Source organism: Lynx rufus, unplaced genomic scaffold (assembly GCF_022079265.1).
Source record: "Lynx rufus isolate CCGP_SWC_20201006 ecotype Redwood Valley unplaced genomic scaffold, mLynRuf1.p SCAF_6, whole genome shotgun sequence".
Lineage (NCBI taxonomy): Eukaryota > Metazoa > Chordata > Mammalia > Carnivora > Felidae > Lynx > Lynx rufus.
In genome coordinates this window covers 122,873,117-122,899,550 of record NW_025814878.1, presented here as the reverse complement: position 1 = coordinate 122,899,550, position 26,434 = coordinate 122,873,117, and the positions used below count along the sequence as shown (strand labels likewise).

At 43.4% G+C, this 26,434-nt stretch overlaps 1 protein-coding gene across 4 annotated transcripts in view; it reads right to left on the bottom strand.

Annotated features, from left to right (window-relative positions):
- Positions 1 to 5,862: 5,862 nt before the first annotated feature.
- The window catches only part of CDYL (chromodomain Y like), a 184,095-nt gene continuing 163,523 nt past the window's right edge, over positions 5,863 to 26,434 (bottom strand). For 3 of the 4 annotated variants that reach the window (XM_047102187.1, XM_047102188.1, XM_047102190.1), the window contains 5 exons: positions 24,446 to 24,702; positions 23,056 to 23,228; positions 16,823 to 17,033; positions 8,729 to 8,872; positions 5,863 to 7,527 (listed from right to left, as the gene is read on the bottom strand). In XM_047102187.1, the coding sequence (XP_046958143.1) occupies positions 7,369 to 7,527; positions 8,729 to 8,872; positions 16,823 to 17,033; positions 23,056 to 23,228; positions 24,446 to 24,702 (944 nt within the window). In that variant the 3' untranslated portion in view covers positions 5,863 to 7,368. The remainder of the gene's footprint in view (positions 7,528 to 8,728; positions 8,873 to 16,822; positions 17,034 to 23,055; positions 23,229 to 24,445; positions 24,703 to 26,434) is intronic. The other variant, XM_047102189.1, reaches the window with a different exon arrangement.

Sequence of the window (26,434 nt, the reverse complement as noted above, 5' to 3'; positions counted from 1 at the left end):
CTTTTTATTGCCAAATAACAGTTCATTATTTGGATATACCATATTTTGTTTATTCTTTCATCAGTTGATGAACATTTGGGTTGTTTCCACTGATTGACTATTATGAATGATGCTATGAACATTTGTGTACACTATTTAGTTGAGAACTTGTTTTCAGTTCTTTTGGGTATATAACTAGGAGTAGATTTAATTGCAAAGCTACATAGCAACTCTAAGTTTAACTTTTTTCAGGACAGCCAACCTGTTCTGCATTGTGGCTGTACCAATTTACATTCCAACTAGCAGTGTAGGAGGATTCCAATTTTTCCATATTTTCACCAATATTTGTCATTTTCCTTTAAAGCTATCCTAGTGTTGTAAAGTTGTATTTCATTGTAGTTTTGATTTTTATTTCGATAATGATTAATGATATTGCACATCTTTTCATGTGCTTATTGGCCATTTAACGTACGGATTCCAGTCCATGAATATCTTGCTATTTATTCAGGTCTTCTTTAATTTCTTTCAGCAGTGTTTTGTAGTTTCCAGTGCACAAGTCTTGCACTTCTTTGGTTAATTTATTTCTAAGTATTTTATTGTTTTTTATTCTATTGTAAATAAAATTCTTTTGTTTTCTTTCTCTCTCTCTCTTTCTTTCCTTCCTTCCTTCTTTCTTTCTTTCAAGAGAATCTCAAGTAGGGTGTGGAGCCTGACACCAGCCTTGATCTCACAACTGTGAGATCATGAGTTGAGCCGAAATCAAGAGTCACTTAACCAACTGAGCCACCCAGGTGCCCCTGAAATTATTTTCTTAATTTTATTTTCAGATTTATTGCTGGTGTATAGAAATACAACTGATTTTTGTATATTTATCTCATATCCTGCAACATTACTGAGTGTATATTCTAATAGGTTTTTTTTTGTGTGTTTGGATTCCTTAGTATTTTCTACATATGAGATCATATTATTTGCAAATAGATGGTTTTACTTATCCCTCTACCATCTGGATGTCTTTTATTTCTTTTTCTTATCTAATTGCTCTGGCTAGAACTTTCAGTACAATGTTGAATATAAGTGGCAAAGGCAAACATCTTTGTCTTGTTCCTGATTTTAGGGTAAAAGCTTTCAATTGCATCATTAAATATGATGCTAACTGTGGGTTTTTTTTATAGATGCCCTTTATCAAGTAGAGGAAATTCCATTCTGTCTAGCTTGTTTTTATTGTAATGGTTGTTGGATTTTTCAAATGCTTTCCTGCATTTACTTAGATGTTTATGTAATTTTATCCTTTATTTTATCAATATATTACTTTGATTGATTTTTACATGTCAAACCAACCTTGCATTTCTGGGATAAATCCCACTTGGTCATGGCATATAATTTTTTATATTGTGCCAGATTATTTGCTGAGAATTTTTGCATCTATATTATTAAGGGATATTGATCTATAGTTATCTTGTCATGTCTTTGTGTGATTTTGGTATTAAGACTGACCTCATAGAATAGGTTAGAAAGTATTTCTTCCTATTCTATTTTTTGCAAACATTTGTGAAAGATTGGTAATGATTACTTTTTAAACACGATACAATCAATGAATGAAGCCATCTGTTTCTGTGCTTTTCTTGATGGGAAGCTTTTTGATTACTAAATCAATCTCTTTACTTGTTATAGGTGTGTATTCAGATTTTCTGTATCTTCTGAAGTCAGTTTCAGTAGTTTTCATCTTTCTAGGAATTAGTTGATCTCATGTAGCTTACCTAATTTGTGGGCATACAATTGTTTGTAACATTTCCTTATAATTCTTTTTATTTCTATAGGGTTGGTAGTACTGTCCCCTCTTCACTCCTGGTTTTAGTAATTTAAGTATTCTTTTTTTCTTGGTCAGTCTCATTAAGCTTTTCAAAGACCTTTCCTTGATTTTTTTTCTATTGCTTTTATATTTTCCATTTTATTTATATCTGCCCTAATAATTTTTATTTCCTTCATTCTGTTTGCTGTGTGTTTAGTTTGCTCTTCTTTTTCCAGTTTCTTAAGGTAGAAGTTTAGGTTATTGACTTGGCATATATTTACTTTTCTATTTTTTAAATATAGGTATTTTGTTATGAATAATTTATTTTTTAATTTTCTTAATGTTTATTTTTGAGAAAGACAAAGAGAGAGAGGCGGCGTGAGTGGGGAAGGGGCAGAGAGAGAGGGAGACACAGAATCCAAAGCAGGTTCCAGGCTCTGAGCTGTCAGCACAGAGCCTGACACGGGGCTTGAACTCATGAACCGCAAGAACATGACCTGAGCCAAAGTCAGCCGCTTAACTGACTGAGCCACCCAGGTGCCCTTGTTATGAATAATTTATTATGTTTGTTACATTGTGTTTTCAGTTTCATCCATCTCCAGATCTTTTCTAATTTCTCTTGTAAAGGTTATAAGAGGTTTAATTTCCACATATTTTTCAATTTCCTAAATTTCTTTGTTACTGATATCTAACTCCTTTCTGTTAAGGACACACTTTGCATGATTTGAATCCTTTTAAATTCATTGAGACTTGTTTTATTGCCTAACTTATGGTCTATTCCGGAAAATGTTCCATGTGCCCTTGTAGAAGAATATGTATTCTGCTCGGGTGGAGGTTTCTACAGATGTGTGTGTATTAGGTCTACATTTTTAAATTGAAGTACAATTTACATGCAATATCCTATTATTTTCAGGTGTACATCATAGTGGTTCAATATTTTTATACACTATGAAATGATCCCCATAATGAGTCTAATTACCTCTATGGTTTATAATGTTGTTCAAGTGTTCTATTTCCTTGTAATATTATGTCTTGCTGTTTTATCCAGGGTGTTTCACATGGGTGATTACATATATAGTCTGTATGGATGTTGATAAAAATTTATATCCTCCCATTTTAGAATATAATCTAAAATTATGAAAATAGGAATTAATGTTAAAACTCATTAGACCTTAGCTTTTATTTTTAAAAATGCTTGCTTTAAACAACTTATTAGTCATCGAAGGGCATAATATGGTTCTAAGATCATAAAGTTGGCTTTTAACTGAAGTTTTCTACCTCACCAAAAAAGTAACTTTCAAAGCAATGTTCTAACATCCAATGCCATTTTCAGAGTGTCTTCAGAGACACTGTCAGAAATGTCCTCTAGAGAACAGGGAGGAGTTTCCTGGGATATAGTCAGTCTTTCCTCTGTTGCTAAGCAGTGAGATATTTATTTCTAGATGCTAGTATTGAGGGTTTTGTGGAGTGGTCCAGCTCCTCCAGATGTAGAAATAGTTTGTAGACCATCAAAACTCTCTAGGTAAGGCCAGCCTCCACTTGAAAAAGCCCTAAATCCCAAGCTGCCAAGCTGCTCAAACCACCCACTCTGCCCCACTGCCCCACTTCCACCCACAGAGCCCTAGGCCCATGAGATGTCAGGATGCACTGAATTCTCCAGGCCACTCTCCTACTCATTGCCACCCCCAGGCACAGACAAGTCAAGCTACCTGGGTCAAATACTCCAGATGCATGGATCCCAGCTCAGAGATTGTGATTTATTTGCATGTATGGCCAAAGCATTAAGAATTTTTAATGCTTTCTAGATCATTCTAATGTGCAATGAAGTTTGATCACCACTCTACACTCCCTGTGGCCAGTGTTCACCTCAATCTGATCTTGGCAAGTTAAGGTGCTGGGAAGGCAGGCACAGATGGCAGTGGGGTTTTGTGAAGAGCACTAGCTACTCCTGGATGCCAGGCCTCTTACAGGCAGTATGATGATGGGAAGGTCCCTTGACTTCTCTAGTTCTTGTTCCTCATGTAGAAACAGTTGCATGCAACATCACAGATCCTCTCCCACTCTCCAGTTCTGGGCTTTACTCCAGGGCTAAGGTTCCTTGGACTTTCACCTGCCCTGAGTCTCTTCCTGTGAAGGCCAGGACTCCCCCTGGCACTAGAGTGCCCTCTAGGGCAGGAAAGGCATGGACTGGGGAAAGTTGGTTATGGAAGGATAGAAAGGTCAGTAACAGAAAGGCCGCCAGATGGGCTCGTTGGATTTGGGGAAAGCAGACTGAACTTTGAGCAGGAACAGACTCAGTTGACAGAGCCCCACATCCCTGGGCTATCCCTAAGATGTGTGTTTTTATTTGGGAAGTGCCAATTCTGCAACATACACATTTTCCTCCCTTTGGAGAATAACATTTGTTCATATCAGTGTAAGTAATGTAGGAGTGGGTTAGAGCTTCTCTGCTGTGGCTGAAGGAGACAGTTGGTCATAGAGGCTGGTCTCTGGCTTGCTGGGCTCCTGCTTTGCCCAGATACGTGGGTTACCCCTCATTTACTTCCTGACCAAGCAATGAGGCCAAAGGGTGGTAGGAGCAGCCTAGCCAGCAGCTCTCCGGGCACCCCTCTTCTTACATCATGGGCATGATTTCCTTCAAAGATCCTCAAAGTTCGGGCCTCTTTTGATTTCTTTGGTCTTCTTGCCAGAGTGGCCAGAAACGAAGTCAGCCTACCACAAGATTTTTTTGAGAGCTCTCATTTTATAGTGATTATATATTAATATATACTATGTTAATAAACATTCTCTGGAAATTGGGAGTTCCCTCAAAAAGCCCATGACCTAACACACAGAAGTGTTTGCAACAGTGCCTGGTGCATACTGCAGGCTATGTGCTGTTTCACCATTACTACAGCTGAGGAAAACAAGCCCAAGAAGGGGATGGCCCTGGTCAGGGGCCTAAATGCATGGGAATGCCTGTCTCTGTCCAGCTCTCCACCTTCACTTGCCAGAGGCTGAACAGTATTTAAATCCAAGAGTGGGGAAGCACTAGAGGAGAGGATATGATAAAAAGAAGACAGTCTAGTTCTTGGGCACATCCTTTTAATCTCTTAGAAGCATATAGTGAATGTTTTGACATAAGTTATTCTGTAATATGCTTTTTTCACCTAAGGTTTAGAAGTATTTTATTCTTTTAATGGTTGTGTATTCCATTGTGCAGTGTGGCATAATTATTAAACCCATCATTTCCAGCTTTTCATGGAGACGAATTTAGTCACCTGTGGTATCTTTATCCTATCTTGTGCAAGAATTCATTCCTTATGATGAGTCCTTATAAATGGAATTGCTCGATCCTGTCAAATTCTCATCTGAAGTTGAACCAAATTAGAGAGCATTTCCTGTCACCTTCCCCAACACTGGGCAAGAATATAAGGATTTAAGGTTGTCCGTTCTTCCTCCTAGTTGGGCTCGATTCATGAGCCAGAAGTTGGAACATGAAAGTTTTGCCTGAGAGAGGAGGGAATGTGGCCAGTGTAGAGAATGCAGAATCCAGGATGACAGGAGAACCGAACTGAATTAGTTCCCTAGTTCTAAATTCTAGGAAACAGACAATACGGTGTTGATGCCAGAATACTGGTTCTGCCACCTGGGCTGGAAGCCTGGTCCTGCCCCTATGGCATGTATTTCATACTTTAGGTTCCCTATCTATGAAACAGGAATGAAAACACCTACATTGTAGGTCTGGGCAATGGAATAAGTTACAACTCTACATACACAGATTAAAAAAAACAACTCAATACTAAATCACCAAAGCTTATGTGTAATAACAATGTAAAGTTCAGAAGTAGGAAGAACTAGGTAATATGTTTAGGAATATGTATCTCTGAAAGAGAAGCAAGGAGAAGACTGACACAAAGTTCAGGAAATGGTCACCTGGGGAAGGGTCAAGTGGACAGGACTCGGGAGGATGATATTGGTCAGATTGTAGCTCCTCCCCAGGTGCAGTTACAGAGTTCCTTATTCTTTAAATTGCACGAGTGCTATGCCCACATGCATACTTCATGGAAAAAAAGTCCCATGAGGAACTTCAGGAGTGAAGAATTAGACAAACATTTCCAATGTGTTAAGAAATATTAGTTTTATTTAACCAGTTTTCACAGCTGAATATTTATTCTATAAAAACTTTACAGATTGTACAGTTTATTATATATAGTTCAAACTACTGAACGAAAAAGTAGGTCCCACAGATGCAAAAATACTGCACCAACCAATCCAAGGTAAAGGCAGATTTACACGCTGTACAGCTCTCCACATGGCCGGGAGGTGGTCGGTTCTAAGTATAAACTTCCAAACTGTACAAAAATAAGGTTTTGATTTTATTTCATTCTTCATACATTCAATATGATTGCAAGCTCAGAAGCCTAACTAATAATAGGCGTCTGTAATCAGGAATCAGTCCCCACTCCTGAAAGGAATGTGAATGTCTATTTACACAGGGCACTCTTGGACGCCACACTCTACTCCGCATATTGCGTAGATATGAAAGCAGAGACCTGGGACATTAAACGTTGAATATAAGGTAGTTCTTTTTTTTTTTTTTTTTTAAAGGAGTTCCTGCATTTAATAGTGTGCCAAAAGAATTTTAACTTATTAAATAAAATATATTCTAAGTGAACCTAAAAATTACACTTTATAAACATAAAAATACTTTTTTTTGGTGTAATACATCAATCATATCTGCAAATAGAAAACCAAAACTGCATATAAAGTAGTATTTCTCACCCAGCAACAAGAAGCACTTACGTAGTTATTTTTCAAAAGGGTCAGAAAAACTCTTTAAAATCCACTAAGACTAACTTATAACTTAGATACTCGTACTTAACCTATTCAGTGATTCACTAATACTGCAAAACAAGCTTTCTTCTGGAGAGACAGTGGTTTCCTCATGTTAACTGGGTAAGAACTGGATATATTAAAAAGGAAGAATCATTGGATTTTCCAGCATGAATCTTAAGTGTACTTCAGTTTGGCGGTATGTTCATCAGTGGGTTTTTCATCAGAAATACTTATCCTACAAGGTAAGTTTTACTTTTGATTCAGGACATTCCACCTCTGAGATACATGTACCTTTTCGGAGACAAAGGCACACCTCAGATCTTTCTGTATCTCTATTTGGGACAGGAGAGAGGAGGCTGGCTAATACCCTTTAGATTCTGTGTTCTAGAAAGAAAAAATAAGGGAAACAAACATTATTCCAGACTTTTCTGCCACCTGAAACCAGCAAAACACGCTTCGTTTCTTTTTTATACAGTACTAGCTAAAGATAACAAAAATTAGAGCTTCGAAGAGCAGTCTAGAGCTCACCATTATACTTTTATACTTGTGTGTATATTAAGTATAAAATAATGACGTTTGGACAAAGGAGCTTTGTAGTTATTTATTTTAAAGTTACAGTACTTAAAAACTCCTTGATAATAAATAGCTTGGATGTTGTAAGTCCTGCTTCCAAGCGTGAGCTAAGAGTGAACTTGTTTCAGGCTGTGAGGGAGGAGGAGGGCAACGTGGTGCCACAGGTGTGCTGCTCTAGAATTCCAGTGTCACCAGCAGGCACCTGGCCGTCAGAACTCATCGATCTTCCTCTGCAGGTACTTCAGCATGGAGTCCATCCCTTGAGCCGAGCCCCAGATTTTCTTCAGCACTTCACACTCCCTCTCGTTGGCCTGCTCCAGCTCCACCTTCATGTTACAGCGCACAAGGGCTTTGGACTCTTCCAGCACCTGGACCAGACACAGGCAGTGAGTCAGCAAGGGTGCGTGTCCACAAGCACTGGCTCTCCTTGTCCCCAAAGCTATGGAGGCAGTTAGCAAGCTTGAGTAATTACCTGTCAAAAAGGCTACCAGATATCTTTTCACAACGCACACCGGGCCTGAGATACATCTGAAGTCTATTCACTCTAGGTATCAGGCAAATGCTCAAATTCAGGAGAGCTGTGCTACCCGCTTCTGGCCCCCTCCCCACTGAGACCAGCCTGGCCTGGGCCCACACTGCTGCTGCAGGCTGGCGTGGCCTCTGAGCCAGACACCAGCTCTCGTGATGCCCAGTGAAAACTCTATGAATACCCTCTGAGGGGGTTTTCTAACCAAAATTTAATCTTAACAGTGAGCGTTGTTCACGTCAGGGAGAGCCTAGATGGGAGTCATGTCTGTTAATGTTAAACGATGTTTACCTTATAATTTGCTAAATGCAATTGTTACCAGATTGAATATTATCCAAGATCATTTTTTTTTTTTTTTAAACACAGTAGGCTCCATGCCCAATGTGGGGCTTGAACTCACAACCCTGAGATCAAGAGTCACATACTGTACCAACTGAGCCAGCCAGGCGCCCCTATCCAGCACATTTATTAAATAAAAGCTTACATCCACTGTGGGCAGTTGGGAAGGAAACATGGTATAGGAAAGGGCTTTGGAGGGCACGCCTAGGTGGCTCAGTTGGTTGAGTGCCGACTTTGGTTCAGGTCATGATCTCACGGTTCATGAGTTTGAGACCTACATCGGGCTCTGTGCTGTCAGCACAGAGCCTTCTTCAACAACTCTGTATCGCTGTCTCTCTGCCCCTCCCCCACTTGTTCTCTCCCAAAATAAAACATTAAAAAAAAAGGAAAGGGCTCGGGAGACAGGAAAGAACTCTATGAATGGTTTTTGTAGGGTTTCATAGGACACTGTGAGATAAGTCCCTGACTGATATGGACTCCTTCCGCTCTTAGGCATCTGTGATGGGGAGGAGGCAGGCAAGTGGGTCTGGAGCAATGGCACTAATTATAGCTCTTCCAGCATTTCAAGTGCAGGGGGCCATGTCAGGGGCACATGTGGAGGACTCAGGAGACACCGTTATTATGTGTGCGAGCTGTCTGGAGGGAAGGTTATGGTAAAAAAAGAAAAAAATAGTAACATATGTAAGAGAACGAGTTCCACGTACAACTGGATTACAGGAGGCAAGCTCCTTGATGCGAACCATAACTTCTTGGGTGAAGGTCCCGGGCCAAAACACCTGGGAGACCAGGCCTTTGCCGCAAGCCTCCTGCGCCGTCAACTTCCGTCCACTGAGCAACATTTCATTTGCCTGAAACAAAGAGAAGTTGAGACTCATATGAGATGTGAGGGGGAGGCAGGCAGAGAAGACCCAACCTGAAAATTCATCTAAAAGAATTCAAACCAAGGGTGGGCATCTGAACGGGCGCAGGCCCTGGTGGGCACTCATTGCGTGCCCTCGGGGTTCCATCTGCAGCCTGTGGGCAGAGAATAAACCCAACAAGGCACAATCCACTGTGCAGATGAGAAGTCACATACTGACTGGTAATTCACACACACAAAAACGTAAAATGTTTCTTTTATGACGGAATACAGAATAACATGAGCACAACCAAGAAATCTAACTTAGAGAAGGTCTATTTGTTGGTAATTGAAGTTACTGGCATGTGCCCCTCCTGCTGCTTCCTCTTGCCCAGTGGTAGCCATTCCCACACGTGAAGACACTTAATACACAAAACAGTGTCCTGGGAAATGGAGGCATAAGCAAAGCTAGGCGATTTGCTGTGTCAGGGATCTACACCAGTCACAGAATCACTACCCAATATTTGCTAGATCTTTGAGAGGCCAATGGTGGCTTCTTCTCCATATACACAGACAATGCTCCATGTGCAGTGTTTCTCCTAGAGTATAACTTGGAAGGCCACATTTTACCACTTGGACATTAAAGTAAGAAACTATCCAGGACCTGAATGCATCCAAAATGACCATGACTGTGGTCTGCTTAGGAGGGTGTGACTATTGTTACTTCATATGACTCAATGGAGGAAACTAACATTTGTTATTTGTTAATAAAAAAAAAAAGTATATTTGTGTCTGTGTGTGTACGTATATATATGAAATTGATTTTAACTTTGTCCTGGATTCTGCATCATTTTCAAGGTCTCAACACCATGTGCACAGATTTTATCCCATTCACATAACAGGTGCAGAGATATCAAAATAGGGAGAAAACCTGACAAAGAAACTTCACACTATTCTGATGTGACAATTTCCTGCCTGCAGTTGATCTTGCACTGCTAACCTTCCCGAAGACTGATGGTCATGAAGACGTGACCATCATCTCCTGGGACTCAGGTAAAGTACACTCTTGGGAGGTGACCTTCCTTTTCCAAAAGAGGTAAAATATTGTTATGAAAAGGGCGTGAAGTTATTTAAGTATATCTCCAGGTTAACAGCACCTCTATGCCTCCTATAGATGCATTGAGACATTTACTGCATGTGAAATGCACAGAGTGCAGGGCACACAAGTAACAGCTGGCAAAGCTAATGCTTGGTTGACTCACTACCCTTTCCACACAGGCAGAGAATAGAAAACAGGGTGGAGAACAGGGTCCCTACAAGGACTACGAGGTCCAATGCAGACCTGTTACTTGCGCCGAGTCTTGGACAAAGTCATGAATGTTCGAAGAGTTTGGAGATGTTCTAGAAAACCCCTGTACTGAGCACCTCTTCTCAGTGAAAAGAAGGCCAAAAAGAACAATGCATTTAGAAACCTGATTTAACCTTACTGTCAGCTGCTAAGACAGTTCTCTGAGGACAGAGCCAAAAGCACTGAGAAAGGGTGACAGGAGTGCTGATGGAATGGCTTGGTAGGAAGTGCTTGGTGGGTTTCCTCGTTTGTGCTTCTTTTACTCTCAACACATAGTGAAGACAACACCACAACTACATCACTTAAGTGTGAAATATGTCTTCAAGACCAGGTTGGAACCACAGGGTCTTAGCTCGCCTAGTGGATGCGAATGTGTGCCTGTCAGGAGTGACCCTGTCACTTCTCTGAATATTATGCTTTGTCCCCTGGAGTGACATCCCTACCAGTGTTCCCTTCCTCCTTTCTCTCCTCCATCCCTTTCCTCGGTTCCTGTGGGTCTGTGCCAGCCAGCTAGGCTGCCAGAACAGTCGCCATGTGCTGAGCTGTCACTGCCACCATTTCCTCCTTTCAGAGCCAGACTGACTCTGTGGCTGCTGTCCCTGAAGAGTCTTTCCCTACTTAGTCTTCTCGATTTCAGATGGGTGGAGGTGCAGGACAACAGAGGGCATTTCTGACTTTTCCCAAGACATGGATGTCACACTGACTCTAATGTTCATGGAAGTACAGGCAGTGAGTTGGTTTAAATTATAGTCAATGAAGAACACCGTAAGATTAGTAAGACTAAATACACTCAGTGTGAAGGAGCATGTTCTCAACTGTTCTCAGATGCTCAATTTCCAGTAGTTTTAACATGACAGGTTTCTAACTTCTACCCAAGAAACAGATTTGCAAGGTCACTGGCAGTTTCTTGGCTGCTGTTGTGTTCCAAAATGGCCAACTGTTTTTTAAAAAGTTATAGTGTGAGGGCACCCGGCTGGCTCAGTTGGTGGAGCATGCCGACTCTTGATCTCAGGGTTGTGAGTTCGAGCCCCATGTTGGGTGTAGAGATAACTAAAAATCTTTAAAAAATAATATAATAAAAAAGTTATAGTTTACCCAGACAAGTGAGAAATGCTGGAGAAAAGTGAAATAAGGACCCCTTTTCTTCCAGCCAAAAAAACACACATTAAGAGGTGTGGTGAGAAAACTTGATCAGCTTGGATGGGATGGGTTGGGGAGCTTTGAGCCTCAAGGAGGTGACGGCTCTGCCCCTCACTCTGTCAGGTCAGGCTCTCAACTCCCCAGAGCAGCAGCCTCCCCAGTAAACTCGGGGTGAGGACTTCAGCCATTCATTGGGCATTTCTCCAGCATCGCCCCATCAGGAGCGAGAGGTGCCAGCTTTATCACCAGCTCCGTGTGCTCTTCAGTGAGGGTCTGCTGGGTGTCACTCATGGCACCCAAGCCACAGGACTCACTGTGGCACATGGCACCAGGCAGGCATGCCCTGCATGTTTCCTGGGGACAAAGGGAGCTAAGATGTGGAAGAATACAGTCCTCAGCTAACCTGCTGCACAGCTTGTGACGGCAGCTTAGCTCCACAGATGTCAGTCTGTGCCTACAGGAAAGGACAGCTCTCACAGCTTGCTTTGGCTGCGTGCTCTTTTCATCCAGGGAACGTGATCCTTTCTGGCTTATCCTGCGTGCAGAGTTTTGCACCACATCCCGTGTGAAAAACCAAACCTGTGTAGCTTTGCCTCAGGCAGCTGGAAGCTTGCATACACCAAAAGCTCAAGAAGGGGACGTGGCATCTGGGTGGTCACCTTCTTTCTTCCTCTCTCCTTTCCTTCCTCCCTTCCTTCCCTGACTTTCTTTCCTGTCTCTCCTTTCTTTCTTTTTTTTTTTTTTAATTTTTTTTTTTTTAACGTTTATTTATTTTTGAGACAGAGAGAGACAGAGCATGAACGGGGGGAGGGGCAGAGAGAGAGGAAGACACAGAATCAGAAATAGGCTCCAGGCTCTGAGCCATCAGCCCAGAGCCTGACGCGGGGCTCGAACTCACGGACCGCGAGATCGTGACCTGGCTGAAGTCGGACGCTTAACCGACTGCGCCACCCAGGTGCCCCTACTTTCTTTCTTATATACAGAGACAGCATGAGCAGTAGAGGGAGAAAGACTCCCAAGCAGGCTCCATGCCCAGCGCAGAGCCCAACGAACCGTGAGATTGTAACCTGAGCCACAATCAAAAGTTGGACACTTAACCAACTGAGCCACTCAGGCGCCCCTGGGTGGTCACTTTCAATGAGGGCTGTCACAGCCTGACTCGCCCCAGCAGCATTTACTACTTTCTGGACAAAGGTTTTAGTCAAATGCTCTGCACTTTTTGAGTGCCTGCTTCACAGGCAGGCTTCTCAGCCTGGGCACTGAAAACATTCAGAGCAGACAGCTCTGTGGAGAGGAGCCTGTCCTGTGATTTGGAGGACACTGAGCAGCACCCAGCCCTCCACCCGGCAGCATCGCCTCAGCTGTGACAATCAAGTCTCCAGACACTGAGGCATGTCCCCCAGGAGGAGGGGGATGGGGCACACCGCCCTGGCTGAGAATCACTGTGCATGTGGTACCAGTAGATCACAAGGAGAAGTAAAAAGTGATGCATTTCAAAACTTGTCCAGGGAGGGGGAAATGCACCTGATGAAGAGCAGGCATTCATTTTGTCTGGCCTTCCTGCTCTATGTGGCTCTGCAAGATGGTATCGCTTCCCTTAAGTCCCGCCCTCTTTCCTCTCCTGGCCACGAGGGCTGTAACTTGTTTCTTCCCTCAGAGGAGCTGCAAGGAGATGTGGGGCTGAATTCTAAGGGTGCTTGACACGGAGCCAGATCACAGGGTGGGACAGGGATCTTGCTGATTTGGGAGCTCTCCCGAGATACAAGATTTAATACCCTGGCAGGTACCCCATGAGACGGTGTGACCTTGCTCCTGGGATGGCTCCCAGAAGCATGGGGGAAGTGGCAGCCCAGACCAAGCGTGGCTGAGATGTCAGAAGCACCGTGGCTGTTGGATGGGGTGTGACAAGACAGCTCAAGGAGCTTGTGGCACATGCCGGAGACATGATCACAATGTAGGCCCCTGTGCTGGGAGTATGGCTGTGCTGGTCACAGCAGAGAAGAATGTGTTTTTTAAAAAACAATTCTGGAGTTTTCACTGAATGCTGGCTGAGGCAGAACACACAGCCATGGGACATCAAATAACCACGGAAAGGTCCACCAGGAGCTGAGTTCCATCAGGCCCGCTAGAACACCAGAGGGCACAGAGGAGCCTAGACCCCCATGTCACCTGCCACCAGTGCCCTGCCTCAGCTCACGCCTACAGCCGTATGGGGGACTCTCTATGAGCAAGCCTGGTTTGTGGGTGGGCTGGCCCAGTGTACGGATGTGCAAACTGAAACAGACGGCAAGTCCACCAGTGCCTCACCCGGCTGTAGTTGGACAAGATAATGATGAAGGAAAACACCGACACATAGGGGGTGTGCCTGTCAACCACCTGGTGCGGAAGGAGAGGTGGGTCAAGGTTAGAACACACAGCGACCAAGGGCGGTGTCCAATGGCCTGGCTGGCTGGTCAGGGGACAAGGGGCTCTGGCATGCAGATGACTGGGGAGATGTGTATGTGGCTGGGTCATGCTGGTGTTCAGGAGAAAGTACCCACTGCAGAGAGGAAGAAAACAGCTCTGTGAGACCAGCCTTGGTCGCTGGCCGCCCCAGTGCTGGCATGACAGACATGCAGACAAGAGTGCCCGTGGTGGGAGGGATGGAGCTCAAGGGCATGGGGTCTGATGTATCGAGGTGATTCAGCTACTGTGGCCGCTGAACATCTGGCCTCCAGCAAGACACCGATGCCAGACCACCTGCCTGGCATCGCTCCTGAGGAGACCAGCTGGTCGGCTACTTGGTGGCACGATGACTGTTGTCACAGGAGTACACACTTACTCTGGTCTGGGTTTGCTTTCCTGCCTTCGTGAGCACCTCTCTCTGAGTGGGCATAAAGTGCCCAGTCCACCATGGGGTGTGCCAGGCCAGAACTCCCTCACAGCAAAGAGGGTGTGGGAGCGGGCCTGTGACCATGGGGATCCTCTGGCTATGTCATATTCGTCATCTCCAGAAGCCACTGCTGATGGAGCACTGGAATGGTGTGAGGTACAGGTGGAGTACCATCTTGAAGGTGTGTACATGAAGATGGGCACCTTCCTCTGAGTTACAGTGTACAGAGTGCATCAAAGACCCTGACACAGTACCAGGTGCCCGACAGGAAAAACCCTTGGGACTGGGTAAGAAAGGAAGCAGGTGCAGCCCCCCTCTCCCCACCAATGATCTGAGGGCCATTGAGACTCTGGCCCTCGAAACTGGACTCTGCTTGTTCTGGAAGGGGCACATTTGGCCAGTGGACACAGCAAGGGTCCTACTGACCTTAAGGGTATGACTGCTACCTGGGCACCTGGTGCCTCCTGGGAGCCCCTGGGTCCTCCCCCACCCAGCTGCAGACACGAATGTGCAAGTGCAGCAACTCAGGGCTCATGGGATGGGGGACCTGTGTTCCACCACCAACGTGGCCACCGAGGCCAGCGGCAGTGCCAGCTGTGGGTGGTTTGGGACTAGAACAGGAAGGGAAAGGACAAGGATGGGGGTGGTCCTGAGACCAGATGTGGCAGTGGGAGCCATATGGGTCCCACTAAGCTTCTTCCTCTTTCCTTTAAACTTTATTTGGGGAACAGGTTTAAACTTCTGGAAAGATCATAAGAGCAATGTACAGAGTTCCTGTAAACCCCTCACCCCTCTAATGTTAACATCTTACATGACTTCTTACAATGATCAAAAACAGAGAATTACCATCAACATGGTACTATGAACCAAAGTACAAACCCTCTGCAAAGTTTGCTGGTTTTCCCATTAAAATCCTTCCTCTGACCCAGAACTGTGTCTGAGATTCCATGCTGCATGAAGTGGTCAGGCCCCTCTGTCCCCTACAGTGTGGGGCAGTGCCTTGGTGTTCTGGCGAGTTCTCCGACCACGTGGCACCTTGGAAGGGCCCTGCTTGGTATCTGGAGACTGTGCCACAGTCGGGGCTTGCCTGGTGCTCTCTCTGGATTGGACTCCCAACTGTCAGGACTCTGGTGGAGCGATGCTGTGCCATTCATGCTGCAGGTCAGCGCCAATGATGGTCTTATTTCTGGGGAACTCTGACCACTCAGTAAGGTGGTGCCTGCCAGGCTTCCCTACTGTAAAGTTACTATTTTTCCCACCATAAATAATGAGGGGATGAAAATATCTATTTTCTCATCATGCCTTTACCTCTAACTTTAACATGCAGGTGGTTCTTGCCTGCAAGAGTTATCAATGGCTAATCCTTCTCCTCTACATTTCCCCCAGGACAAGTGGCCCCCCTCCAAATGTGTATGAAGAGGTGGATCTGAAGAGACAAGGGGTGGACTGTGGTGGACATGGGGATGTGCTGCCAAAGTCTGTCCAAGGGAGGTCTTTTCCCAGCTGCTGGGAGTGCCATTGGCAGCTAGCCATCAGCTCCTTCAGGGACTCTCTCTGCTGCAGAGCCACCTCATCCATGGTCACACCCCTCTTCCTGGGCAGCCCACACTCAGTGATGATGGACATAAAGGAATTAGCCATTTCAGCCCACTGTGGGTCAACTATGACAGGCCATACATGCCCCAGAGCTTCCCATGGTGGCCCAAACCTCCCTCTGTCCAGTCTCAACCACTGCCATCCTGCCCACAGGTACAGACTAATATTTCCCCACCACACCAGACTCCACTTCCATGTCTGCTGTGGAGACCCCAACCCATGACACCACCTCATGCCCTACTTCAAGGAATAAGAAATGCAATGTGTGTAGCTGCTTGAAAAATCGAAAGCTACAAACACAAACTCTTATTTTGGATGGATTAAAAATTAAAAAAAAAAAAACAAAACTCCACAATCAGATGGGAAGACTTCTCTTATCCTAAACAACTTTGCTCCTTTCATTGCTTTCCCTTAAAAGTGCAGATTTTAGGATGGCTCAGTTGGTTAAGTGTCTGACTTCGATGCAGGTCATGATCTCACGGTTCCTGAATTTGAGCCCTTCATCGGGCTCTGTGCTGACAACTTGGAGCCTGGAGCCTACTTCAGATTTTGTGTCTCCCTCTCTCTTTGCCCCTCCTCCACTCATACTCTGTCTCTCTCTCAAAAATAAACATTAAAAAATTTTTTTAAAAAGTACAGATTTCAGGTTATTGGGTTAAGAACTCTTCGACTGCACACTGCTGTTTGGGTTACAAATTGGGTATTTACTAATAGCAGATATCAGTGTCAATTATGCAGAGAGATAGATTCCTCACCAAATAAGGCCCTTCTCTAGGAAATAATGCAACACAGTGTCAATAAACGTTCTATGAACCAAAACATGAAAACCTCCTATGATTTCATGAATTAAGAATATGAGTTAATGAACAGGATTGAACTGCAAGTGCATCTGATGGAAAGTCTCCTCAGAATGACACCCTGTATATATTTAGAAAAAAACAATAACCAAATTAGATTTCTTTAGGAAGTTTTCTAGAATAATTTTTAAAAACAGAGGTACTCACAGATGCTCCTCCCATAATCTTGGGAAACATAACGGTGGAACAGCCATCTGGACTCTGTCCGAAGGTAGTATAGGGTGTTTGAAACCAAGCCTTTTCATTGGCCCAAACCACATCACAAAGAGGCAATATGGAGGCTCCTAGTCCAATGGCTGGGCCATTTACTGCTACAATAATAGGCTTCTTAAACTGAATGAAAGTATTCACGAAGTTTCTAAAATGAAAAATAAATGGGAAATTACTCAAAACATTGTGTATTTGAGCAACAGAAAAGTCTACTTTTATAGAATTCAATATATCAAGATGTAAACTGTTTGGAAATCAGTACAAGTTGATTGAGATTCATGGAAGGCCCTCTTCCAGAAGTGACCCAGAGACTTATGTACTGTGTGTTGTAAAGGCTTCACAATACCCTGGACACTATGTGAGAGTGGCTGTTGCTACAGGACCTATGTGAAGATCATGGGTGACATACACCCAGAGGCTGCTCTTGGATTTGCAGCTGGCTCTAGGCCAATCCATCTTTCTCTTCAACTTTTGTTCCCTTTAAGACACAGGAGTCCAATTAACACTGTGGGCTTCAGATGACCAATCTAGACGCTCTCCCAAAGAAAAACTGGCATGGGGCATACCAAGACAGTGCAGTGTTAAGAGAAGACTAGGGGTTTGGAGTTAGAACCTATGTGGTCTGAGTCTGGACTTAGTATGTGATTTCAGACAACTCACTGACTACTTGGAAACCACAGATGTTTCCTGAGTTTATGTAGAATTAGATGGAATGATGGGATGCCTGGGTGGCTCAGTTGGTTAAGTATCTGACTTCAGCTCAGGTCATGATCTCATGGTTTGTGAGTTTGAGCCCCACATCAGGCTCTGTGCTGACAGCTTGGAGCCTGGAGCCTGCTTCAGATTCTGTGTCTCCCTCTCGCTCTGCCCTTCCCCAGCTTGTGCTCTCTTTCTCTCAAAAATGAATAAACATTAAAAAAAAAGAAGAATTAGATGGAATGACCTGGGAGAGGGATGCATATACAAGAAACTTCCAGGCTGGTTTAAGACAGGAGACCCAAGAAAGAACCGCAAGCACCACAGACACATGCCTGCACACCACTGTGTACCCCAGTGGAGATTACGATTACAGCAGGATCTCAAAGGAGAGCAGGACTAGTGGTTGGGCAGCCTTCACAGAGGACGTGGATTTTGACAGAACTGAGCCAGTGCTATTTCTGGATTTGTTTTAGGATCAGACTGGAAAAGTAGGCTGCTCTTCAATTAAGGGTAGGCTGGTGCCACACCATACTGGTAATGTGCATCTTCTTTCCTACCACTAGAAACTAATTTTATGTTCAGAGGTTTCTGCTTGCTATGATTTCACACGGTGAAAAAAAGGACAAACATGTACCAACATACATGGAAGGTCATTCCTGTAGGGCAGAGTTCTAGATCAGAATTACAGAATTCTAAACCTGACCCTGTCTTCAGTACGAGAACAATCTGGTTGTTCTCTGTAATTCGGTAACTTAAAAGCTGGAGCAAATCTATTCAGGTCATCTCTGAAAATGCTGACTTAGATCTTAGATGGTCTCCCATCTCCCCAGATACTGACATGAGAGGTTATGGTTTTTTTTTTGGAGGAGGGCAGGTGAGGGAGTTTTGGGACATGCGTGTGTGAGGAACAGGAGAGACAATGTGCTGCAGAATCTGGCAGCCTGCATGCCCAGCTCCAGGGACTGTTCTTAAAGGCACCCTGTGGCCAGTGCAGACCTCAGCCCAGCCCCCAAGGTCCCCTAAGATTTGTGGGATCTTCACACTGAACGAGAATTGACTCATTCAAATGAATGAGCTGCTGTAAGACTTTCTAAATGAGAGCCTGAGGCACTGTTAGAAAGATCACACTGGGTTTTAATGATACAAAGAGAGCCAGACAACCTTTTAAATAGGTTCTTGGAATAATGTATACAATTTACATGAAGCTACTTCGCTTGTGCCACCTTTTGAAGATTTGGGGCCAACGACATGATGGAAATACATCTTCTGAGCTTAGTTACTGATGATTCTCAAAAGGATCTCCATGATGCAGAGCAGACGTTTTCAAAATATGTCCCCTGGTGCCCTGGAGTCGCCCGGCTTTCATCTGCCTCATGTCAACAGGGGCCTAGTAGGAACTGTTCCCATGCTAACAACATCTGGAAACCATGGATGGGATGGCAGAGTAACATGAAAGAAATGACCAAATACTGCAACAAGAAAGTGACTTTATAGAGAAATGGTCAAATTCTCTATAATTAATAATTAGAGTAATTAATTCCTTGACATAGCAGCATTCTTTCTCACGTTCTGTTTGCATAAAAGAAAAAAAAATGCTTCTAAAGTAGATGTTACAAAATCAAAGTCTGGAGAAATTGTTTAGAACTGATCTCCCCCTCCCCACTCCCAGTTATTTTTATTTTTTCCTGGAATGATAACTTAATCTAACACCGGTGGCTGCTTCTGGGAGGGGTATGAGTTAACTGGCACACTCGACCGAAGATCATCTTTCCCTTTCAGAGGACAGAGCCGACCATTCATGATCCACAGAGAAATCTGTTTAGAACAACAACAAACTTCCTAGAAATGCTTTCCTGTTTAGTAGAAACTTCCCAGAGCCACAAAGCCTTGGCTACGTGGGGTTGCACAGTAAGCCACATATCAAACCAGAGACAGGAAGGTGGGGGCAGCTTTCGGGCCTGGGGACCAAGCTCTCAGGAGCTGGCATTCAAGGAAGGACTGTCCACTGCTTCTGGGGGGGAGGGGAGCAGAAAGCACATATGTTTTGGAACTTAAAATGCATGAATGTCCAAAATGTGTGCAATGCAACATACCAAATTTGAATTTCAGCTTCCTGTGAATTATCTGTGAACTGAGCTATAAAGGCTGTGTTGGGTATAGCAGGGAAGGAAGGAGATTGTATTTGTCATAAAATGAATTTAAAAAGACTTGTGATTAAACAAAAGCAAACTTCTATCCATTTCTTTGAAGAGCATTTACTACTTCACAGATATCACCAAAAAAGTCAGATAATCACCCAAGAACAATAGTCTAGAAACTGTTTGGGGAAAATGGAAAATGAAGCATGCAGAAATTATTAAGCTTCAACAGCAAGTTCATGGTCATTTTTCAAGGGAGCCCTCTCTTCACTGTGAATATCTGGATAGGACTAAAGTGGGGAGAGGTCAGGTTCTGGGGGACATTTGCTGGTCTGCTTTATGTCTCCCCACATTTCTAATCTTCTCACTCCATGGTGGAGGAAGATGCCTGCTTTCTGGGGCCAGGCAGCTCCTGGTGCTTCAGACACTAAGCGGCAGTCAGTGGTTCCCACAGACTCAGAAGACTAATGTTATAAACAGACTCAAAATAATTTTGTTTTTATCACTAATGTGCTGAATATTTTTATTATAATGGATCTGCAAACTGGTTATGACCAGCAACCCCAAGAATGGAATTAGGTGTAGTAGATACCTGACAATCTAATGTTCAAACCTAACCTTTCTACTTCCCACTTCTTATAGGGGAAACTTGCTATAGTGATGTTCTTTGCTCCAAAGTTTTAAGGAATTCAAGACCAGACATACAGAAGTAACAAATATACAGCTTTATGTGTAAAGCCTATCTCATACATATAAAAATTAATTTAAATGCAAATGAGCAAGAGCAAAGGTTAAGTGAATCTGGTATAACTAATTATTTTTGGGTCCTGCCAGAGTACATAAAGGAAAATTCACATTGACAAAAATATATTCATTTAAAGAAGAACCAAGTGGGTTTCCCTAAAGCAGGATTTGGCCTTTGCATAGAAAAGCTTTTTGTTGGGGGAGAGGAAAGTGACAGGAGAGAGGGAGGGTCTGGAGAAGAAATGGGAGTGGGCAACTACCTGAAATAAATACCTGAAGTTACCGAAAGATTCCGCAAATGAGATCTCTTGATCCATCTTTCCTCTGTATTTTCTAATCCCAACAGTGCAAACCTCAGCCACTGTCAAGGGCAATTCAACATGGGAGGAGTCGCTGGACTAGGGTTGAGTCACTTGAGATTTAGAAGTGGAGTTCAGGGGGTTACTGGGTGGCTCAGGTGATTAAGCATTTGACTTTTGATCTCTGCTCAGGTCATGATCTCATGGTTCAAGAGTTCGAGCCCTGAGTTGGGCTCTGCTGATAGCACGGAGCCTGCTTGGAATTCTCTCTTCCTCTCTCTCTGCCCCTACCCCACTTGTGTTTTCTTTTTCTTTCTCAAAATAAATAAACTTAAAAAAAAAAAAAAAAAGTGGAGCTCAGGGAGCATCTACAGGGAGAAACAAGCCAGAACACAGAAGGCACTGACTGACAAGTCTGATTTTCTTATTAGAGCAGAGCTCCCCAAATCATAGTATTATGTGTAAAGTCAGTGTGCACTTACAGAAAATCTACAAAGTCACTGCCCGAGGCATAGTAGTTTGTATTTAAAAAATGAAAATTAAACTTAAGTAATTCATCCTGAAAGGCTGGGATGGGTTAGTCATCAGGAAATCTACAAGCTGTCTTAGAAGTACTGACAGTCTGTCACGGAATTACGTGTATTGATCAAGCAGTTTAATTTGAAACTGAGTAACATGATGGTCCTATCTAGGATACAACAAGTTTGAAATTACTTAGATCAGAGACAATACTTAATTAAAACAGATGGTAAAATTTCAAACTATTTTTGGAAAAACAATTACCATATGATACCTAAAAACTAGTAACGTTCAAAAAGATGAAGGAACCTCTTGTATGCATACATACATTTATCTGTACACAGTGAGAAAACAGATCAATTTTGAAAACTATTAAAAATGTTATAAAAGGCCAAGTTAATTCCCTGACACCCTAACGTATGGGGTTCCAGGGCTCCTCTGATGGGCCAATTAGGACAGCACCTGTCAGAGCCACCTTGGGAAGTCTGCAAGCTTCCCTGGTCCACCCCACACCCACCAAGATAGAATAAAGCACTCCCACCAATACTGACGTGCACTTCCAGGATGGTCTGGGGGACCTGGGGGACCAGGAAGCCCTGTGCTCCCAAGGTCCTGGCGTAGGGTCTCAGCCATGCGGAGCCCAATAATCACCCAAAGAAGCTCAACTTCAACTCAACCAAGTACCTGGAGATTTGGAGAGGATCCAACCAAGTTTTCTTTGCACGTCTGTGTGTCTAAGTTTCCATCTCCCTGTACATTATCAAGGCAAAAGCATATGGAAAGCGTTCTTAGGGGTTATTCAGGGATAGGTCATTTTAGTGAGGTGGGTAGGGCAGTCCAATGGTCTTCCTGGTTGGTGACTGGGTTTCATAAATAAAATTAATTTCTAAATAATTAGATACATTTGATTATACTTCCAGTGATTAGCATGAGAAGTGAGGGATATGGAAACAGAATATGTACCTGTATATGCTTAGCAGAACTAGGTGGTCCTAAGGAAGCTTTTTTGTAATGTTAGGAGATAGTAGGGGAAAATCTCCAAACGGAAGAGATGGAAATATCTAAAAGCAAGTTGCAAAATAACACACAGTATAATTCCATTTATTTAACAGAACTAAAAATAAATTCGTATTATCTATAATATGTATGTGATGCATATTTGACAGCGTTTAGAAAAAGGCTGAGAAGACATAAATGAAGGTGGGCTTCTGGGGGAGGGGAGCATGTGAGAGAAAAGGAACTCTTACTTTTCACTCTGTAAGATCTAGTTTTATGGGCAGCTGGAACTCAGGATGAACTTGAACAAGAATGAGTACTACTTGTACTAAAACAAACTTTTCAGGTGATGTTATGGAACCAGCTTGTCATAAAGCCTAGCCAATTTATTTCAGAGTAAGCAAATGGTAAATTATTATGTGAAAGAGAATGTATCTTTATTTAAGGGCTGAAGACAGAACGTGCTCATAGTACAATAATGGAAACTCTGGCTATATGCTATTGTACACGCTAATCATTAGAACATTCCTTGAGCACTCACTGGGTTTGAGCCAGCCTTGAAATCAGTTATTTGCTCAAGGCAACCAGTAATTTATGCCAGGCCCACAGAAAAGACAGATGATTTAATTAATTGTGATACCAGTGTCTCTCAGTGAAGGGAGACATGCATTTTACTCACAAGGCTTGTTGGAGCCTGTACTACCTACTACCAGGGATTGGTACACAAGGAGGGAGACACTCAAACCAACCATTAGAAAACACCACTTATGCATACCTGATAGCTTCCGCCATTTTAGTGCTTTCTCTTTTTCTGTCATCTGTTAAACGCCGTATAAAATAAATAAAGTCGAGACCGCAGCAGAAGACGCTGCCCACCGCGCTGAGCAGCACAAGCTTGCTATCGTCGGCAGCAGCTGTGCTCAGGGCACTCTGGACTTCTTTCATTACCTGGAAGTCACCAGAAGTTAAAGTGGCAAAGAGTATTTCTGATACAGAATCCCAGAAGCATTTTACTATTGGATAATCTGGACCCAGAGAAAGTACTGATATTGTTCCCTGTATCTACCACAATTTAAACTAATTCACAAACGTATTTCCTATAACCTGAGATTTGGAATGCTGGGGACAGAGTAAGTTACATGTCTAATTATGAACAGAATATAATTAGAAAGACATGTAAATCTAAGTTATCTTAATATTCTGGTCATTGTGACTCTCAGTAGATGAGGCAAGTTACAGAGGATATCCACTTGGCATTTCTACAGTTTGGACAGCAGGTGGCACATTCAACCAGTTGAAAGAAACTAGGGTTCCGTGCCCTTTTTTTTTTTAAACACCAGCCTACCACACTTGGGACAGAAACCCAGTAGTTTGGTGTGCAAATATATTAAACACAAGTTGTTTTAGAAGGGCACAAAACCATTGAAAATGACCTCTATGAAGCACGCGCAAATAACCAATGAAGGACTCTGTGGTCTAAAACTGTACCGGGGACCAACCCTGAACTGGTTTGTCCTGTGACCCTGGCCAGACTTAAACAAGCTTTGTGGAGTTTGGTTTTCTTGTCTGGAGAAAGCCTGACCTAGCTTTTCACAAGTGGAAAACAAACAAATATGAGGGCATAAATTTCCAAAACTTCGTGTTTTAGATATTTCTGAGTTCGTTTTTGAACCTCTGCAAGCAAGCAGCAGTCTCCCTGGAGTTTGAAAGCCAACTTTACCAGCTACTACCCACAAGGGACAGGGGCCCAAGTCACTGCAGCGGGAACGAAGTTCCACCACAATGCTGAAGATGCACAGGAAAGATGGAACTGGGGGCCCGGGGCCGTTTTAATCTCGTCCGAACAAAGAGTCCTTCGAGAGTATGATGACAAGCTAAAGACGAGCATGCGCACACAGGAGTTTCATATTCGAGTCTTGGGGGAGGCCTGCGCCCCCTGGAGAACGAGGCGGGCATGCACATGCGCACTTGCCCGGCTACACCAGAGGCACAGTGTTGTCCGGGACAAGACTGCCACACCTTCCTTCTCTTGCCTACCTTCTGGCAGGGCCGCACTACGGCCCAGAAAGAGAGGGCACAAAGAGCACCGATTCCGTCCAGCCTGGCCGGGAAACAAGGGCGTGGAGAAACATGAAGCACAAAGCAGCCCAAGGGACGTCTCTCACCTCTGGGTTTAGTGAGTTATTCTCTGATGATTTTGTTGACAACAAGATGTGGGTGAAGCCATCCTGCTTCCTGACGACAATATCTCTGTATCTGTAGGCACTTTCTGTTTGCCTCACACTGAAACGCAACCGCTTGTCAAAAGGCTGGTCTCTTCTGTCGTCAATAAATTTCCTTTTCCCGGCTGTCACTCCTGTAACAGATGTCTGTATGTTGGTTGTTCCATTGGCTGTTAGCGCGTCCATAAATGGAGATGTACCTGCCGAGAGTTTGAAATCACAGTAGTCTGTGATGTCCAGCTATGACTCCCTCCCCAATGTCGTGTCTGAATTGGGTAAAAATGCTCATTATGAACCCATGATTTAATGTATCAAAGCAAGGCTGTTAAAAAGTCTACTTTGAAAGGCATTTGTTTTCCTTCCAAGTCTGACAAGGAAATCACCCTCTTGCTTATCTTGCCTAAAAAATACAGATGGAAAGGTACTTGCTGAAAACAGGCTACAGAATTTGAGACTACTAGAGAATGGGATTAAAAGAGAAGGGGGTCTCATGAAGAGTACCTATTCCAGGCTTGAGAAGTTGGGATGAAAAAAGAAAATATCTTACTATTCCAGCCAAAGCTACCTGCCATTCCGTTGAAGTTTCTTTTTTTCTGAATGCAAGATGACTTGTACTGAAACGAAACGCGAGGCGACCACCTGTTTCAGCTGGTCTACCAAGCGCTGCTGCAGTGGCCACCACTGCAGACCGGCGCCCCCTTGTGGGGCACTTGAGACTCTCAGGTCTTTCTTCTGATGCCCTGGGAGCTGAGTATCTGCCCACTGGCCCCAGTTCTACATTTTCAAACAGCCTTCCAAATAGAACTTCAAGACAGTTCTCTTTCCTGCCACATAAAATGTTCTGCTAATTTTTCCTCCTGTGTCAGCTTCTCAGCGTCAACTTGGTTGCTGTCTTAAAGATATGGTCTCCTGAACCTAATATTTCTTATAACAAAGGCAAGAGTTCCATTTAATGCTTTCCTACAATTATGAAGTTATGTCAGGGTAAGAATTCAAGTATTAAAGGTAAATAATTATTCATATGAATTTTCTGAATATTATCTCACCTGGTAAGGAATATATAGAGCCTTTGGGGACGGTGTGGAGAAAGGGAAAGAAATGTAGGAAAACTGTATCAAGCTTTACTAATAAAATTAGCACTGGCAGAAGTTCTCTGAGGGGAAGAACATGAATTGTAGATCAGAAATACTTCTTCCACAATGAAAGAAAATAAGCCAGGACTACCAGAAAAGACTCGGGAATGGACATTTGGAGAAATCAAATAATCTCCCTTGGTAAAACAACAGGACTTTCATTGGTTGAAATGCTTTTGAGGTGTTTAAAAAAAATTCAATTTTTTGAAATTTTGGAAGAGGTTATAATACATGCACATGGTTCAAGAATCTACAACTGTAAAAAGATATACCATAAACGGTCTCCCACCACTCATGCTCTCCATTTGCCCAGGACCACCTCCCCCCCTCCCCCCCCGGTTAGCTACCATGTTTGGTTTCCCAGTCTCCAGGCAAATAAGAATATAAATATTTCTACCCCTCCATTAAAAGACACAAATGACAGTTTAGTAGACACAGTATTTTGTCACATCTTGTTTATTCATTCGACAGTATCTTAGAACTTGTCTTATCAGGTCATGTTTTGTTCTTTTCTAAGGCTGCACAACAGTCTACTGAATGGATGTTCTATAATCTACTTTTACCAATCTACACTGCAATAAACACAAATATTTAATGGTTGTTTGGTATTACAAACAATGCTGCAATGCAAACCTTGGCCTCTCTCATTCCAATGCTGGCCAGTATCTCCAACTGAAAGATCACTGGATTAGCTGTTGTTACCAGCAGCACTGGGTGTTGCTGAATCCTTCTGAGGAAGCTAGCAAGGATCCTTTCTCTTTGTTTTAATTTTCAATCTCTCTTCTATCAGAACCCTCCC